General features: G+C 54.7%; 1 protein-coding gene across 2 annotated transcripts; it reads right to left on the bottom strand.

Annotated features, from left to right (window-relative positions):
• Positions 1–1,015: 1,015 nt before the first annotated feature.
• scarb2a (scavenger receptor class B, member 2a) lies at positions 1,016–14,181 on the bottom strand. Of its 2 annotated transcripts, XM_056602763.1 has the most exons (13): positions 13,807–14,181; positions 9,359–9,516; positions 7,719–7,866; positions 6,698–6,892; positions 5,724–5,815; positions 5,388–5,507; positions 4,796–4,974; positions 3,556–3,674; positions 3,133–3,206; positions 2,981–3,032; positions 2,375–2,527; positions 1,538–1,585; positions 1,016–1,203 (listed from the first exon to the last, which is right to left on the bottom strand). In XM_056602763.1, the coding sequence occupies exons 1-13, from the start codon at positions 13,927–13,929 to the stop codon at positions 1,069–1,071; spliced, it is 1,596 nt and encodes a 531-aa protein (XP_056458738.1). In that variant the 5' UTR covers positions 13,930–14,181; the 3' UTR covers positions 1,016–1,068. The 2 variants fall into 2 exon arrangements, with proteins under 2 accessions (XP_056458738.1, XP_056458739.1); XM_056602764.1 differs by lacking the exon at positions 1,538–1,585 and having other exon boundaries at positions 1,017–1,203.
• Between the last annotated feature and the right edge of the window lie 2,309 nt (positions 14,182–16,490).

Below are 16,490 nucleotides of genomic sequence, written 5' to 3' on the forward strand. Positions count from 1 at the left end.
GAAATCCGCCATAGGCTTTTCTTTTTTTCTTTTGACACATGGTTTACACAAAGACCCGCGCCAGACGCGAACTTCAAGTTAGCTATCGGCCCGCTAGCGGTCTGCTAGCGGTCAGCTAGCGGCCTGCTAGCGGCCTGCTAGCGGCCTGCTAGCAGTCTGCTAGCCCCAGCTGGAGGGCCCTCGGCCTTCTCTTTTTAGAAGCCCCTCTTTAACCCAATTGTGCTTTCTCTGGAACAGAGGAACAACTCTAAAGGAAACGGGGGACCTGCACTCGCCTGGTTCGGCCCGCCGTCCCCTCACATATGTACAATACAAAAACTAGACAGCAGCTGTTCCAGCTGACCGGTAGGACCACACGGAGACGTAAGGCAGAGAGACTCTGGTCTCCCTTGTAGGTCTTCTGAGTGTTCTGCCCGTTACAATTTGAAATGATTCGACTTTACACGAGTGTTCTGGAGAAGTGAAATGGAAGGAAGCCCACACTGATGCGGTCGCTGAAGGACGAGGGGAATATCTGTTTGGGGGGAAACGTCTGCATAGGCCAGAGCGTCCTCCTCTAGAGTGAGTGAAATGATATGGTCCACATTAGGGGTCACCCAGGGGTCCTGTGAGCAGTGCGGGGCTTTAAGCCCCTCCTTCTAGTTTAGCGGGCTTGCCCTTGAAAGATGAAGGACGGGGGAGAGAGGGGGAGAGAGGGGGAGAGAGGGGGAGACAGCGGGGGAGGCGGAGACAGAGGGAGCAGTCCGTCCGTTAGAATACTGTCCGTCTGCTCGGAGCCCGTTGGTACCGGCTCATGTGGCCCAGACGAGTCCTCCCCCCCCACCCCACGGGGAGCCCCCAGGGCCGGGGGGGAGGGGTTGAATGGTGATGTCCGACAGAAGGCCGTTCTCAGCAGGTAAGGCAGAGGCGTCCCAGGGAGGGGGGGGGGGGGGGGGGGGGGGGGGGGGGGGGGGTGACACTGAGAGGGGAGGTGGGGGTCGTATCCCAATGCATACCCCCCCCCCCATAGCCCCCCCCTCATCAGACTAGTCTAGGACCCCCCCCCCCAGCGGTGGCCTTCCCGGGACATCAGCACTTCTGCGCCTCCACAGGAGACATGGCGATGTAGGAGCCGTTGCGGGGGGGCTGGCCGCTGTGGGGGGGTTCTGAGGGCTCCTCAGGCTTGTCGCTGACCTGCGTGTAGGCCTGGTCGTCCTTGGTCGTCTGCACAGGAAGAGATGCCGGACGCACACAGGAAGTTAGCAGGGGCGGCAGGGGATTGGCTCCCAGCCGCAGTGGGGGAGGGGCTTCTCATGCATCACAACAACAACAACAACGACTTCACTGACAGTAAGAATGAGGAAAGTAACTTTGAAACAAATGTTTTAAGAACAGAACCAATGTGCTGAATGGACCATGCCCAATAACAAGGTTTACAGTAATGAGATTACACATGAAGACACGCTATGCCCATAAGGAGAATTGAATACAAAACAAGCAAAGAACCAATATCAAATTATAGAGAATAACAGCAAACAAGGCAAAAATGAGGACTTACAGCAAAAGAATGAAAAGCTTCATTAAAATCAATACGCTTTACTTCATTCTAAAACAGAAGGGAAAAAAAGGGGGGGTTACAAAATTATAAAAAAATCAGATCACATTTCAATCACGTCTTAAATGCTAATTAGCAGCGGTGTCTAACCCACACAGAACAGGTCAACTAGCCTCTTCAGTTAAAGCCCTACTGTACCCCATCGTATGGGGGTCATTGACCTGGGGCCAGTGACCCCTATCGTATGGGGGTCATTGACCTGGGGCCAGTGACCGCTAGTACCCCATCGCTCCCTGGAGGTCGTTGACCGAGCTCAGACAAACAGCGATACGCAACGAGCTGCAGGCTACAAAGACCGATGCACTTTGCCGTAGCACCGGGACTGGCTCATCTACAGGCCAGTACGGACAAAAAGGGGAATTAGCTGAACTCCCTCCTAGGGAGAGCTATAAATATACATCTAAAATAACTTTGACTGTCAGAAAATACACAAATTTGATCCACGGTTGAAACAAATGAATTAAGTTGAACGTGATGCTGTTCAGCGCTCAGGGAGCATGCGTGGTGTTAGCTAGCATGCAGACAGCTCAGTGGTTAGCTTAGATCAGTTAGTACGGTCGATGCACGTCTGTCTGCTTCATATCCACATGCATCTACACCCTACAACCCCAGGAGCTAACGCTGCTAATGTAGCATACACAAGGGGTTGGGGGGGAGGGGGAGGGGAGACAGGGGGCGGGGGGATAGGGGGAGGGGAGACAGGGGGAGGGGAGACAGGGGGGAGGGGGCGGGTGACAGGGGGCGGGGGGACAGAGGGCATGGACAGGGGGCGGGGCCTACCTTTCTCTGGCGGTTCCGGCAGAAGAGGACGACGAGGACCAGCAGCAGGATGAGGCCCATGGCGATGATGAGGAGCGGGAAGTTGGAGACCAGCGTGACGATGAGGAGCAGCGTCCGCATCTGAGACGCAGAGTCATCGTCGATGGTGGCCGTCTGGGGGAGGAGTCAGAGGGGAGGAGTCAGAGGGGAGAGGGGGGTGTGTGTGTGTGTGGTGGAGGGGTGTGTGTGTGTGTGTGGTGGAGGGGTGTGTGTGTGTGTGGTGGAGGGGTGTGTGTGGTGGAGGGGTGTGTGTGTGTGTGGTGGAGGGGTGTGTGTGTGTGTGGTGGAGGGGTGTGTGTGTGGTGTGTGTGTGTGTGGTGGAGGGGTGTGTGTGTGTGTGTGTGTGTGGTGGGGTGTGTGTGTGTGGTGTGGTGTGGTGTGGTGTGTGTAGGTGTAGGTGTAGGTGTAGGTGTAGGTGTAGGTGTGTGTGTGTGTGTGTGTGTGTGTGTGTGTGTGTGTGTGTGTGTGTGTGTGTGTGTGTGTGTGTGTGTGTGTGTGTGTAGGTGTAGGTGTAGGTGTAGGTGTAGGTGTGTGCATGTTAACGAACGCTGCTGTTTGGGGTCTCACCTCATTGACGAACATGATGGGGAAAATGGTTTCGTGGATTAATTTAGTTTTTCTGTAAGACAGAGAGCGGGAACATCAATAGGGGGTCAGAGGTCACAGGGTCAGAGGTCACAGGGTCAGACGGCAGATATGAGGCTGGAGGTTCAACTCACGGGAAACCTTTGACCCTCTTCACGATGATGTTGAGCTGCGCTCTCTTACAGGCCCGGATAGGCACTCCGCTGGTCTGAGGGGACAGGGAGAAGGGGTCTTCAGAGGGGTCAGGGGTCACGGTGCATAAGCCTAACCCTAACCCCACTGAGCACAAGGCCATCGTTAAACCCTCGGCTACAGGTCGGTTCATCCTTCTGAGACGACCTCACACAACACACCAGTGACCCACAGGCCGGCCTTAAACCAGGAGAGCATCGGCACAATGGAATACTGAACATCTAGAACACGTACATCCATGAACCAGTACCAACAGAGTACCGACAGAGTGAACGCATTAACCCCAGGCAGGCTGATAGCAAGGCCCCCCAGGCCCCCAGGCCCCCAGCCCCCCAGGCCCCCAGCCCCTCCAGGCTGGCTCTTACCGGCTGCAGGTCGAGGTAGGTCTCGTGGTCCTCCTTGTTGGGGGTCATGCCCTCCACAGCGTTGATGTACTTGGGGTCTGCCTGGTAGAAGTGGGGGAAGGAGACCACGATGGGGGCGCCTGCAGGGGGGACAGTCGGGTTAGGGGGGGGGGCGCAGACACGCCTGGTGGAGACAACTCCACGGTTAGTCTGTTAACCTAGCAGGTTAGTCCGGTAACCTGGACGGGTTAGTCCGGTAACCTGGACGGGTTAGTCTGGTAACCTGGACGGGTTAGTCCGGTAACCTGGACGGTTTAGTCTGGTAACCGGGACGGGTTAGTCTGGTAACCTGGACGTGTTAGTCTGTTAACCTAGCAGGTTAGTCCGGTAACCTGGACGGGTTAGTCCGGTAACCTGGACGGGTTAGTCTGGTAACCTGGACGGGTTAGTCTGTTAACCTAGCAGGTTAGTCCGGTAACCTGGACGGGTTAGTCCGGTAACCTGGACGGGTTAGTCTGTTAACCTAGCAGGTTAGTCCGGTAACCTGGACGGGTTAGTCTGGTAACCTGGACGGGTTAGTCTGGTAACCTGGACGGGTTAGTCTGTTAACCTAGCAGGTTAGTCCGGTAACCTGGACGGGTTAGTCTGTTAACCTAGCAGGTTAGTCCGGTAACCTGGACGGGTTAGTCCGGTAACCTGGCGGGTTAGTCCGGTAACCTGGCGGGTTAGACTGGTAACCTGGCGGGTTAGACTGGTAACCTGGCGGGTTAGTCTGGTAACCTGGCGGGTTAGTCTGGTAACCTGGCGGGTTAGTCTGGTAACCTGGCGGGTTAGTCCGGTAACCTGGCGGGTTATTCATTACTCTGTATTGTGGCCTCCAGCTCAACCTCCTCACCCCCTCCTCATCCCCTCCTCATCCCCCTCCTCACCCCCTCCTCACCCCCCCCTCACCCCCTCCTCATCCCCCCCCTCATCACCGCTTATGTTTCTGTTCATCTCCTCTGGTCCTATATCTGACTAGTCTGTGGTCTACCTGTCTGGGGGGGGGTCTAGCTCTCTGGGGGGGTCTAGCTCTCTGGGGGGGGGTCTAGCTCTCTGGGGGGGGTCTAGCTCTCTGGGGGGGGTCTAGCTCTCTGGGGGGGTCTAGCTCTCTGGGGGGGTCTAGCTCTCTGGGGGGTCTAGCTCTCTGGGGGGGGTCTAGCTCTCTGGGGGGTCTAGCTCTCTGGGGGGGTCTCGTGTCAGAGGCCGGTGGGGGTCCTACCTTCTCGACAGACGCTGACCTTCAGCACGCCGGTGCCCAGGCAGTCTCCGGCCGGGACGCAGAAGCCCTGGTTGGCGGGGTTGTCCGTGGGGTTCATCAGGACGTCGGCGGGCGGCGCGAAGCGGAAGGCCTGGATGCCCTTTACCTCCACATCCTTCACGTAGCCCAGGTGGATGGACCTGGGGGGGGGGGGGGCTGGCGTTAGTGGACCTCCACGTGTCTCTATGCTCTTCATGTGACAGACTGTCACATGAAGAAACTTCTTTAACCATCGAGTGAGTAAGAGATGTTGCTGCCAGGGGAGCTTCTGGGGGCGTGTCCTGGAGCCCTGGCCCCGCCCAGTAGAGTAGCAAGGACACACCTTACAGAGTCAATAACCCCCCCCCCCCCCCCCCCCCCCCCCCCTTATCAGTACTCGTGTTACAGAGTCTACGGCCTGATGCAACCCCCAATCAATCCTACAACACACACACACACACACACACACACACACACACACACACACACACACACACACACACACACACACACACACACACACACACACACACACACACACACACACACACACACACACACACAGTATTCCTACCTGCAGAGGTCTGCAGCAAAGATGTAAAGCAGCTCGTTCCGGTTGATCAGCGGGTGGAAGACAGCGCCGTCCGTTCCGTTGATCATGTTGCTCTGATTGGACGACCACCACGACATCTCCCTAGGTGATTGGAGGAGATAAGAGGGTTAAAGGTCGTGAAGCGGCCGTGCTAGGAGACCAGGTTGAGGTCGGGAGCCTTTGAATACTTGGCCACAGCAAACAGACGTGGTGCTATCCAAACAGACTCATCAGGTCAGGTCTGGGCGGGCGAGCAAGCCTGTGGAAACAGAGCTGCACAGAAGCTGTCCAGCAGACAGGAGACACGGGGCTGCGTACCTCAGGCCGTTCCAGGTGTCGATCTTCCCGTAGTCCATGTAGTTCTGCTCTCCGGTGTAGAACACAAACTCCCCTTCATGGGTTCCATTTTTCTGTGCAGGGAGAGAAAGGGTTAAAGCGTGCAGCTGCCAGCAGCGTGAGGCAGCGCCTGTTTGAACACGTCCGGTCCCAACTCATTCCACCACGTCTGCTAAACAACAGCAAACCACAACAAAACTTGGACGTTTCACGTCGTTTAAACATGAAGAAAAACATTGATTTTCTAAAGGATCTTAAAGCTCAGATTGTGAAGAATTTATACTGCTTGAAATCCCAAAAGAAGAGGATTCTTTGCGGGGATGTTGTTGAGTTATGAAGGTAGGTCGAGCCACCATGTGCACGGAGCCCAGGTGGACGTCATCTGGAGATCTTTGATTCAATACTTGGATCTCATTAGTAATCATTTCATATCCCATCAGTTCTACAGGCTTGACGACCTGTGGGTCATCAACCTGGGGTCACCTGGGGTCATCAACCTGGGACCTTCCAGGCAGTAACAAACAGGAGCCTTGACAACACAAACAGGAAGTCAGGCCTCCAGCGTCAGCCAGTATCACTTCCTCTTCAGCCGCTCCTCCGCTGCTGTTGCGGTACATTTACTTGTTGTTTAGTTACTTGGAGACGCTGAACAGACTCGTCTATTTTAGCCGTACGCCCCCTAGACTCCTGACTGAGGTTCAAGCTCCGCGTCTAGAACCAGAGCAGCTCATCTCCCGTCGTCTCTCCCCCCCTTCCCCACGCCCGCGGCCCCCGGCCCCCAGCCCCGCGGCCCCCAGCCCCGCGGCCCCCAGCCCCCGGCCCCGCGGCCCCCAGCCCCCGGCCCCGCGGCCCCCAGCCCCGCGGCCCCCAGCCCCTGCGGCCCGCGGCCCCGCGGCCCCCGGCCCCGCGGCCCCCGGCCCCGCGGCCCCCAGCCCCGCGGCCCCCAGCCGGCTCACCTTCCACATGAGGCCGAAGGTGTCGTCCACCTCTGGCCGCATGGCGTGGATGCGGGACAGCAGGGGGTCCTTGAACCCCCAGAGGATCTCGTGGACGGTGCGCGTCATGAAGAGCTCGATGCCCACCGAGTTCATGAACATGGAGACCAGCGAGCGCAGCAGGAAGGGGTACTGGTTCAGCTCGTTGGTCACCGCCTGGGGGGACAGGAAGTGGTCATTAGCAGAGGACAACATGGTGTTAATGAGTGAGTGAGAGGACAGGAAGTGGTCATTAGCAGAGGACAACATGGTGGTAATGAGTGAGTGAGAGGACAGGAAGTGGTCATTAGCAGAGGACAACATGGTGGTAATGAGTGAGTGAGAGGACAGGAAGTGGTCATTAGCAGAGGACAACATGGTGGTAATGAGTGAGTGAGAGGACAGGAAGTGGTCATTAGCGGAGGACAACATGGTGGTAATGAGTGAGTGAGAGGACAGGAAGTGGTCATTAGCAGAGGACAACATGGTGGTAATGAGTGAGTGAGAGGACAGGAAGTGGTCATTAGCAGAGGACAACATGGTGGTAATGAGTGAGTGAGAGGACAGGAAGCGGTCATTAGCAGAGGACAACATGGTGGTAATGAGTGAGTGAGAGGACAGGAAGTGGTCATTAGCAGAGGACAACATGGTGGTAATGAGTGAGTGAGAGGACAGGAAGTGGTCATTAGCAGAGGACAACATGGTGGTAATGAGTGAGTGAGAGGACAGGAAGTGGTCATTAGCGGAGGACAACATGGTGGTAATGAGTGAGTGAGAGGACAGGTAGCGGTCAGTAGCGTTGGGTTCGTGGTGTTCCCCTCTGTGATCGCAGCACCTCACTGATTGTAACGCTAGCTGACAACAACATCCTCGAAGGGCATGGGGGCGGGGCCAGAGGGGGGCGGGGCCCCGGATGAGCCAATCAGCCGAGCTCAGCACGGTTTATCAACACATGCTCGTCGGCCAATCGACGGGAACCCAGAGCGTACGTGAAGCCACCTACCACGAAGGGGATGTTGATGGTCCTGAGCAGGTCCACCTCGGGGTCCCCGCAAGACTTCTCAGGAACAAAGACGAAGCTCTTGGGGTTCAGGGCGAACAGCTTGGTACCGTTCTCCAGGAAGGTCACGTTCTCCCTGGGTCGGTACTCCCTGGGGTGGAGAAGGTGGGGTTAGGTTTAGAACATATACGTACAAGTCGTACATAGAACCCTTTACGCCACTTTGGTTAGTGTTCCTAACCCTAGTGGGGTTAGTAATGTGTAAGGGTTAGGTGTTCCTCTGTCAGGAACCCTAACCCTACTGGGGTTGGGGTTAGGTTCCTCAGTGTTCCTCTGTTAGGAACATTAAGGAACCCAACCGTAGGGTTGGGGTTGGGTTCCTCAGTGTTCCTCTGTCAGGAACCCAACCCCAACGTTAGGTTCCTCAGTGTTCCTCTGTCAGGAACCCAACCCTAACCCTACTGGGGTTGGGGTTGGGGTTCCTCAGTGTTCCTCTGTCAGGAACCCAACCCTAACCCTACTGGGGTTGGGGTTGGGGTTCCTCAGTGTTCCTCTGTCAGGAACCCAACCCCAACGTTAGGTTCCTCAGTCAGGAACCCAACCCTAACCCTACTGGGGTTGGGGTTGGGGTTCCTCAGTGTTCCTCTGTCAGGAACCCAACCCTAACCCTACTGGGGTTGGGGTTGGGGTTCCTCAATAACAGGACGTTCCCAACACGGGGCCGGTCCAGTACCTAAACAGCCTTTGGCTCCGGGACCCTTCAGCGGTGATTCCCTGAAGGGAGTCATGCGGGGGAACCCGGCCTACTTCCTGTTTCCTCTGTGAGACACCGTGTCCCGACAGCGTGTCCCGACAGCGTGTCCCGACACCGTGTCCTTGATATGAGGTTTGGTCATTCACAGATTACAGCTACGTCACCGCTTCTCTGGGAGACGACCTCATACTGATTCTGGGCCAGTACTGAGAGGTCTGGACCCCTACCTGTAGGATCAGTACTAAGGGTCAGGACCCCTACCTGTAGGGTCAGGACCCCTACCTGTAGGGTCAAGACCCCTACCTGTAGGATCAGTACTGAGAGGTCTGGACCCCTACCTGTAGGATCAGTACTGAGAGGTCTGGACCCCTACCTGTAGGATCAGTACTGAGAGGTCTGGACCCCTACCTGTAGGATCAGTACTAAGGGTCAGGACCCCTACCTGTAGGATCAGTACTGAGAGGTCTGGACCACTACCTGTAGGATCAGTACTGAGAGGTCAGGACCTCTACCTGTAGGGTCAGGACCCCTACCTGTAGGATCAGTACTAAGGGTCTGGACCTATAGGGTCAATACTAAGGGTCTGGACCCCTACCTGTAGGATCAGTACTAAGGGTCTGGACCTGTATTGTCAGTACTAAGGGTCTGGACCCCTACCTGTAGGATCAGTACTAAGGGTCTGGACCTGTATTGTCAGTACTAAGGGTCTGGACCCCTACCTGTAGGATCAGTACTAAGGGTCTGGACCCCTACCTGTAGGATCAGTACTAAGGGTCTGGACCCCTACCTGTAGGGTCAGTACTAAGGGTCAGGACCCCTACCTGAAGGGTCAGTACTAAGGGTCAGGACCCCTACCTGTAGGGTCAGTACTAAGGGTCTGGACCCCTACCTGTAGGTGTAGGGTCCGATCTGTTTGAGGGCAGCCTTCCCCCCGTTGATGAAGACCTCTGGGTTGGTGACGTTGAAGAAGTAGTACTCCATGTAGACCGGGGGAGGGGGGTTCTTCCACGACTCGAACATCTGACTCTTCTCCGTCAGCGTGATCTCCTGGGGAGCGAGAGGCGCAGGGTGAGAACAACGGACCGTGTGTGTGTGCGTGTGCGTGTGTGCGTGCGTGTGCGTGCGTGGGTGCGTGCGTGTGCGTGCGTGTGCGTGTGCGTGCGTGCGCGTGCGTGTGCGTGCGTGTGCGTGCGTGCGTGCGAGCGTGCGTTTGAATAAAGCCTTCAAAGTAAACTGTCCAAACCGGTTCCGCCACACATAACAAAACAAACATTAGCTCCCCGAGGGCAATGTTTAAAAGACGTGACCTGATGGTTCCACCCAGCGCCAGAGAGCCAGTGCTCTCTGCCATGAGGTTTCATAACTGCAGATGTTTATCAAAGTGCTGCCGTCATTTCAACAGAAAGACCCGAGAAGTGTTGAGTCAGTAGCGTGTCACACAAAGCAGGACGGGCTGTTTGCCTCACTTTAACCGGATAAGAACTGTCAATACAATAGGACTGCTACCTATAGGCTAACTATATACTGGCTACAAAACATTAGCTGCTACGAATTACGAAAACTAGTTAAAAGCTACTAAATAGAAGCCACTACATATTAGCTACAAAATATTAGCTACAACATAGAGGCCAACATATGAGCTCCTAGATATAGGATAACTACATATTGGCTACAAAATATTAGCTACTACATAAAGCCTAACTATATGAGCTACTAGATATTTCATAACTACATATAGGCTAACTATATAGGCTAATAGATAGAGGCTAACTATATGAGCTACTAGATATTTCATAACTACATATAGGCTAACTATATAGGCTAATACATAGAGGCTAACTATATGAGCTACTAGATATAGGAAAACTAAATATAGGCTACAACATATAGCTTTACTACATATTAGCTACTACTATTAGCTACTACACATAGGCTAACTACATATAGGCTAACTACATAGGCTAACAATGTGTATAAAGACTACAGCCTATAGACTACTACCTCAGCTTGTATAGATGCACTACCCGCCCAGTTACAGCTCTGTGCTCTCGTACCTCTAAAGCTACGTGCTTCACATTTATCAAACCATCTGGATCAACTCCCCCCCCCCCATGGAGCTCTCCCCGAGTGCAGCGAGGTGCAGCCCGTCAGAGGCCGCCCCAGTGGAGGCCGCCCGGCCCAGTGGAGGCCGCCCCAGTGGAGGCCGCCCCAGTGGAGGCCGGCCCAGTGGAGGCCGGCCCAGTGGAGGCCGCCCCAGTGGAGGCCGGCCCGTCAGAGGCCGGCCCAGTGGAGGCCGCCCCAGTGGAGGCCGGCCCGTCAGAGGCCGGCCCAGTGGGGGTGTGGTTCCCGACTGCTCCGCCTGGCGGCCCCTGACGACCTGCTCCGACAGTGTTCCTCCCCTCCCGTCAGGCCCCACGGCGGACCCACGGCCAGGCAGCCCACTACCCAGCACCAACCGGTGGCCACCCCCGACCCAACGTCCCCACAGGATGTGGTAGGAACATGGAACCGAACGCAGGGGAATCACATTCAATCATCAGTGTTCATTTAGATGTTGTTTTATCCCCAGTAGACTCGGACGTGACCCGAGGTCCAGACAGCGGGCTCAGGGAGCACAGAGCACTGGAGAGGAGAGAGAGGAGGAGAGAAGGAGAGAAGGAGAGAGGAGAGGAGAGGAGAGCTGAGAGGAGGAGAGAGGAGAGGAGAGGGGAGGGGAGGAGAGGAGGGGAGGGGAGGGGGGAGGAGGAAAGAAGGAGAGGAGAGGAGGAGAGAGGAGGAGAGGAGGAGAGGAGAGAGGAGGAGAGGAGAGAGGAGCAGAGAGGAGGAGAGAAGAGAGAGGAGAGAAGAGAGGAGAGAGGAGAGAGGAGAGGAGAGCTGAGAGAAGGAGAGAGGAGAGGAGAGGGGAGGGGAGGAGAGGAGGGGAGGGGAGGGGGGAGGAGGAAAGAAGGAGAGGGGAGGGGAGGAGAGGAGGGGAGGGGAGGGGGGAGGAGGAAAGAAGGAGAGGAGAGGAGGAGAGGAGAAGAGAGAGGAGAGGAGAAGAGAGAGGAGGAGAGAGGAGGAGAGGAGGAGAGGAGAGAGGAGGAGAGGAGAGAGGAGCAGAGAAGGAGAGAAGGAGAGGAGAGGAGGAGAGAGGAGAGAAGGAGAGAGGAGAGGAGAGGAGAGCTGAGAGGAGGAGAGAGGAGAGGAGAGGAGCAGAGAGGAGGGGAGGGGAGAGGAGGAAAGAAGGAGAGGAGAGGAGAGAGGAGCAGAGAGGAGGAGAGAGGAGAGGAGCAGAGAGGAGGGGAGGGGAGAGGAGGAGAGGAGAGAGGAGGAGAGAGGAGAGGAGGGGAGAGGAGAGGAGAGGAGAGAGGAGACAGGAGAAGAGGGGAGAGGAGAGGAGCAGAGCGGGGGTCTGGGGGATCCCCTCCTCTGAGGACGGCGGTCTGGGCAGTGACGCCAGGCGATGTGGAGAGGAGACCAGCGGAGCTCTGGGACCAGACGACCAGGTGGGGAGGTTATGATCTGACCTCTGACCCCCAGCAGAGTCATGGAAACGTGACACAATGAGGAACTATGTCACAAACCTCAACTTCCCAGTCCGCGTTCTGCGTCGGCCGCGGACAGAGCACAGAAATGTCCAGTCATGTGACGACAGAGAGCTGTTTGCGCAACTGTCCATCAAAACAACATCAGGGCCGCCTGACCCAGGGGGGGGGGGTCTTATCGCCATCCCCTTGAAGACCAAGGCCTCCCACAGACCTTCTGCTGCATGAACACAACACCCAAGGTTGAGGAGACCTTCACCGGACCCGGGAGATAACGGGTCATGGGCAGGGGGGACTGTGTTCTCTGGGTGGTTCTGTGGGCGGGGGGGGGATGTGTTCTTTGGGTGGTTCTGTGGGCGGGGGGGGGTGTGTGCTCCGCTTATTTATTGTTTTTGTCCCAATATGTTTTACCCAGCCATACAAAGGCTATCGTGTCCTACTTTGGGAAAAATCATTTTGTCCCAATGCGTTGTGAATCTATTGAAGTAGGCCTTATGAACACAACAACTCTAAGACACACATCACCTCCCCGGGACTTCAGCCCTCAGGGGGAATCCAGACTTATAGACTGTGTAACGCAATAAGGTCAATGCATTATTACAGACCAGCGTTAAGACCCGAAACAACAGTCATCGCGACTCCATGTTCAGTATCTATGGTATCAAGATATACATTTATTTGCTGAAGAAGGTAAAAGTATTCTGTCCTTGCTCAGAGCACAATGAAAGCTCAGCTGAGACAACAACTTCACAGAAATCCTGTCCCCAGGCTAAGAACTCCGTTGAATTCCACACACACACACACACACACACATCTTAAGTGGTGTCACGCCCAGTTCACATAGGCAAGAATGGTGTGTGTGTGTGTGTGTGTGTGTGTGTGTGTGTGTGTGTGTGTGTGTGTGTGTGTGTGTGTGTGTGTGTGTGTGTGTGTGTGTGTGTGTGTGTGTGTGTGTCTCTCTCTCACAGCTAGCCTCATCATTAGGGAAGGACCCAGCAGCATCAGATTAAGGAGACTTCTAAGCACACTTAATTCAGCGGAATACTGTGGCAGCCGGATTAGGGACGCTGTCATTTTCTGTAATCGCTGCCCACATCACTTCTGGTCGCCCGCTGACTCTCAAATACTCCTCAATTTCCTCTCCTCTGTGGATGAGATCGGGAACCGACCAGTCATCGACATGTTAGTCTACCGAACAGACATCGCTTAAACCTGTGTCACCAAGATCTAGTCCCACCACGACACACACACACACACACACACACACACACACACACACACACACACACACACACACACACACACACACACACACACACACACACACACACACACACACACACACACACACACACACACACACACACACACACACACACACACCGAGTGTATGAGAGTCACCGCCTCCCGTCCCCCACCCCTCGGGTCGTGTGTGTACAAGCCCCCCTTCCTCGACCAGTAACCCTCAAAACGGGCATATTTACCAGTAAAAATCCTATTGCAAATGTTGCAGCACATCTCCTACATGGTTGCGGAACTCATTGAGGCTAAGGTTCGATCACCAAACACCGGTAACCCCCCCTTACACCGAGGCGGGATCACCAAACACCGGTATCACCAAACACCGGTAACCGTCTAACACTGAGGTTCTACGTCATGGAGCTGCAGGATATACATATCAATCGAAGAACACCGATTGTGTCTCAAATTAGGTGTTGGTTATATGCAGCGAAGCCATGGAGCCACGAAGCCATGGAGCCACGAAGCTCGAACCGTAGCGCTTCAGATAGAGAATGAGAGCAAGGAGCCTCACCTTCTTGAGCCGGCTGTGGATCATGGTCTGGAAGACTTGAGCCACGAGAAGAACGATCCCAACCACCAGCAGATGAGCGGACACGATCCCCGTCGCGTAGATAGCACACGATCTCCGAGCCATGATGGGAAGAGTCTCACGAAGGACCAGAACTTGGGGAGAGAACCGCAGGTCGTGTATTCAGAGTAACCGCTACGAACGACACATGCCCGGTGGTTCACCCAGAGAACCGATGCGTACTTCTACCGTGAGGACCTGAAACTGAAACGAACCCGTCCCAGTCCTCCGTAATGTGTCCTGAATGGAGGTCTGAGAGGAGGTCTGGTGTGGTGCTGGTCCACACGGTGGGCTGCGGCTAATGGGAGTCGACTTACTGCTGGGAGGAGACACTGGTTATGAGCAGAGGGGGGGGGGAGCTATGGTCCGGCCCCCTCCGCCCTCCGGAGGAGACGAGAGGAGCTGATGTCACTCATCTGAACAATTCTTCTGAACCGTTCATCTGGACCTCATAGAGCACCACATAGAATTGGAGATTTTTATTCCATTTATATTGTTAAAAAATACTGTTTTTTCCTAACCTAACCCTCTCTCTCACACACACACACACACACACACACACACACACACACACACACACACACACACACACACACACACACACACACACACACACACACACACACATTCTCGCAAGCATGTTTTCATATAACCACAGAGGATAGACATGCTGGTATTGGGGGTTGGAGGACTTCATGGATCTTATGAATGAATTAGCAGCATAAGCTGATTGACACGTGCTCGTAGTAGTGAACAGTGAGCATGTCGTAGTGAGGAGTCACGGTGGACAATTACCCTTAATGGTTTTAAACCCTGACTCTATTAGGCTCATTCTGCCAACTCGTCATAGGACTGAAATACTGGGCCGTTTACATATTTTGAAACAATCTGTTCAGCAACAGCCCGTTACTGTGAGAAACATTCCGAGTCTCTTCGCCCCCCTTCCTGTCCCTTTAACGGTTCAGCGGGGGGGGCTCCGCGATGCGCTGTTCGACGCAGCCGACCAATCGCAAGGGACGTGTGAGACTCTGCCCTCTCCCCATTGGCTGCTCTGAGACGGACCATTCTGATACCACACCCCCTCCGTGTTGGATTGGTCAGACGCGTCCAATCCGTGTTCAGTGTGATGTTAAATTTCATCGACTGATTTCTGGGCGTGGCTAATATAAAGGAGTCGCCGGTGAATGCAGCGTGTGTGCGTGTGTGCATGCGTGTGCGTGCGTGTGTGTGCGTGCGTGTGCGTGTGTGCGTGTGTGTGTGTGCGTGTGTGTGTGCGTGTGTGTGTGTGTGTGTGTGTGTGTGTGTGTGTGTGTGTGTGTGTGTGTGTGTGTGTGTGTGTGTGTGTGTGTGTGTGTGTGTGTGTGTGTGTGAGAGAGAGAGAGATGGCAGCAGACTGCGGCGGAACTCATGTCCTTGACTTGAGGGGGAATTTACTTGTATTTACTGAAGACACATAACAATAATAATAATAATAATATAATATAATCAGTAAATATATAAGAGCAAAAACAAACAATAAGATATGTGCTGCCTTTCCATATCTTCCTAAATGGTGCACACCTCTTTGGTCCTGCAGCATCCAGAGCTTATTGGGATCAGGGAAACTGTGACTGTAATCATAAAGCATGAAGGGGAATCGAGTGATCTAAAGGAGGTTATAACAGCCGGAGCAGCAGGCAGACGACGTAAACATCACACGGTGCTGTTGATGCAGATCCACCCTCACAGCAGAGGTATCGTTCCCACTCTGACCAGGCTGTGAGGGTCAGGGTTCGTATCCCTCGGAATGTGAGTCCCAGCATCGCCCCTTTAACTGAAATAGGACCTGAGGGCGGGGGGCTGTTTACTCACAACACCTGTGCTCCAGGGGGCGACGGACCCGGAGAGCCACAGGGCGCGGTGGGCTGACAGCTGCCAGCACAGCACCACAGCATGCCATATACTGCTCCTCTAGGGCTAGGAGGCCTGGACTGGATCAGGGACATCCTGCCAAAAAGAGGCCTTTGTAGACTGTAGACAGTGACCCCCATACCTCATCCATTCATAAAGTATGGAACATGAGGGCTTTGAAGCGGAGGAAGTGGCCGTTAGTGAGGCCGGGCGTACCTCATTGTGCTGGGCTCTGTGGGGGGTACGGGGGCAGCTGTTTAAACAACAGCAGCAAAAAAAAGAAAATGCTCCAGTAAAGTGATGGGGGGTGGAGGACAATAGCAACACAGCCACATTGTGTCTGACGGAGGAGGGTGGAGGGTGGGGGGGGCGGGGGGGTGACACGGTTCAACTCGTTATGCTCATCGAGCCGGCGGCCATCTTCTACGCCACCCTGCGTCCCAGCAGCCGTTGTTTACCTTACTGTGTTTGCCTCTCGTCATTAAGCCTACCTTCGCCCTGGTCTGGAGTCAACCCCCATCAAACATCCCCAAACAAGGACACTCTTATTCTAAGGAGGGTCAATTATTTAGTAACAAATAAAAAACTTTCTCCCCTATATTGTCTGCAGTCCACAAGCCCTCCATTGTGGAGACAGTACACACGTATCACTCTCTCTAACGTATCACTCCCTCTAGTCTAACGTAACGTATCACCCTTTCTAACCTCTCCACCATAGCTGCACCAATAGCATCACA

The sequence above is a fragment of the Gadus chalcogrammus genome, chromosome 11 (genome assembly GCF_026213295.1).
Source record: "Gadus chalcogrammus isolate NIFS_2021 chromosome 11, NIFS_Gcha_1.0, whole genome shotgun sequence".
NCBI lineage: Eukaryota > Metazoa > Chordata > Actinopteri > Gadiformes > Gadidae > Gadus > Gadus chalcogrammus.

What these genes read in the sequence shown, in the direction of transcription:
- scarb2a (XM_056602763.1), bottom strand. Translation starts at nt 13,929, where the DNA reads ATGGCTCGGAGATCGTGTGCTATCTACGCGACGGGGATCGTGTCCGCT. An exon ending in CCTTCGGCCTCATGTGGAAG is followed by an intron (nt 5,816 to 6,697) that starts GTGAGCCGGCTG and finishes CTCCCTGCACAG; the next exon opens with AAAAATGGAACCCATGAAGG. An exon ending in GGTCAGCGTCTGTCGAGAAG is followed by an intron (nt 3,675 to 4,795) that starts GTAGGACCCCCA and finishes TCCCCCCTGCAG; the next exon opens with GCGCCCCCATCGTGGTCTCC.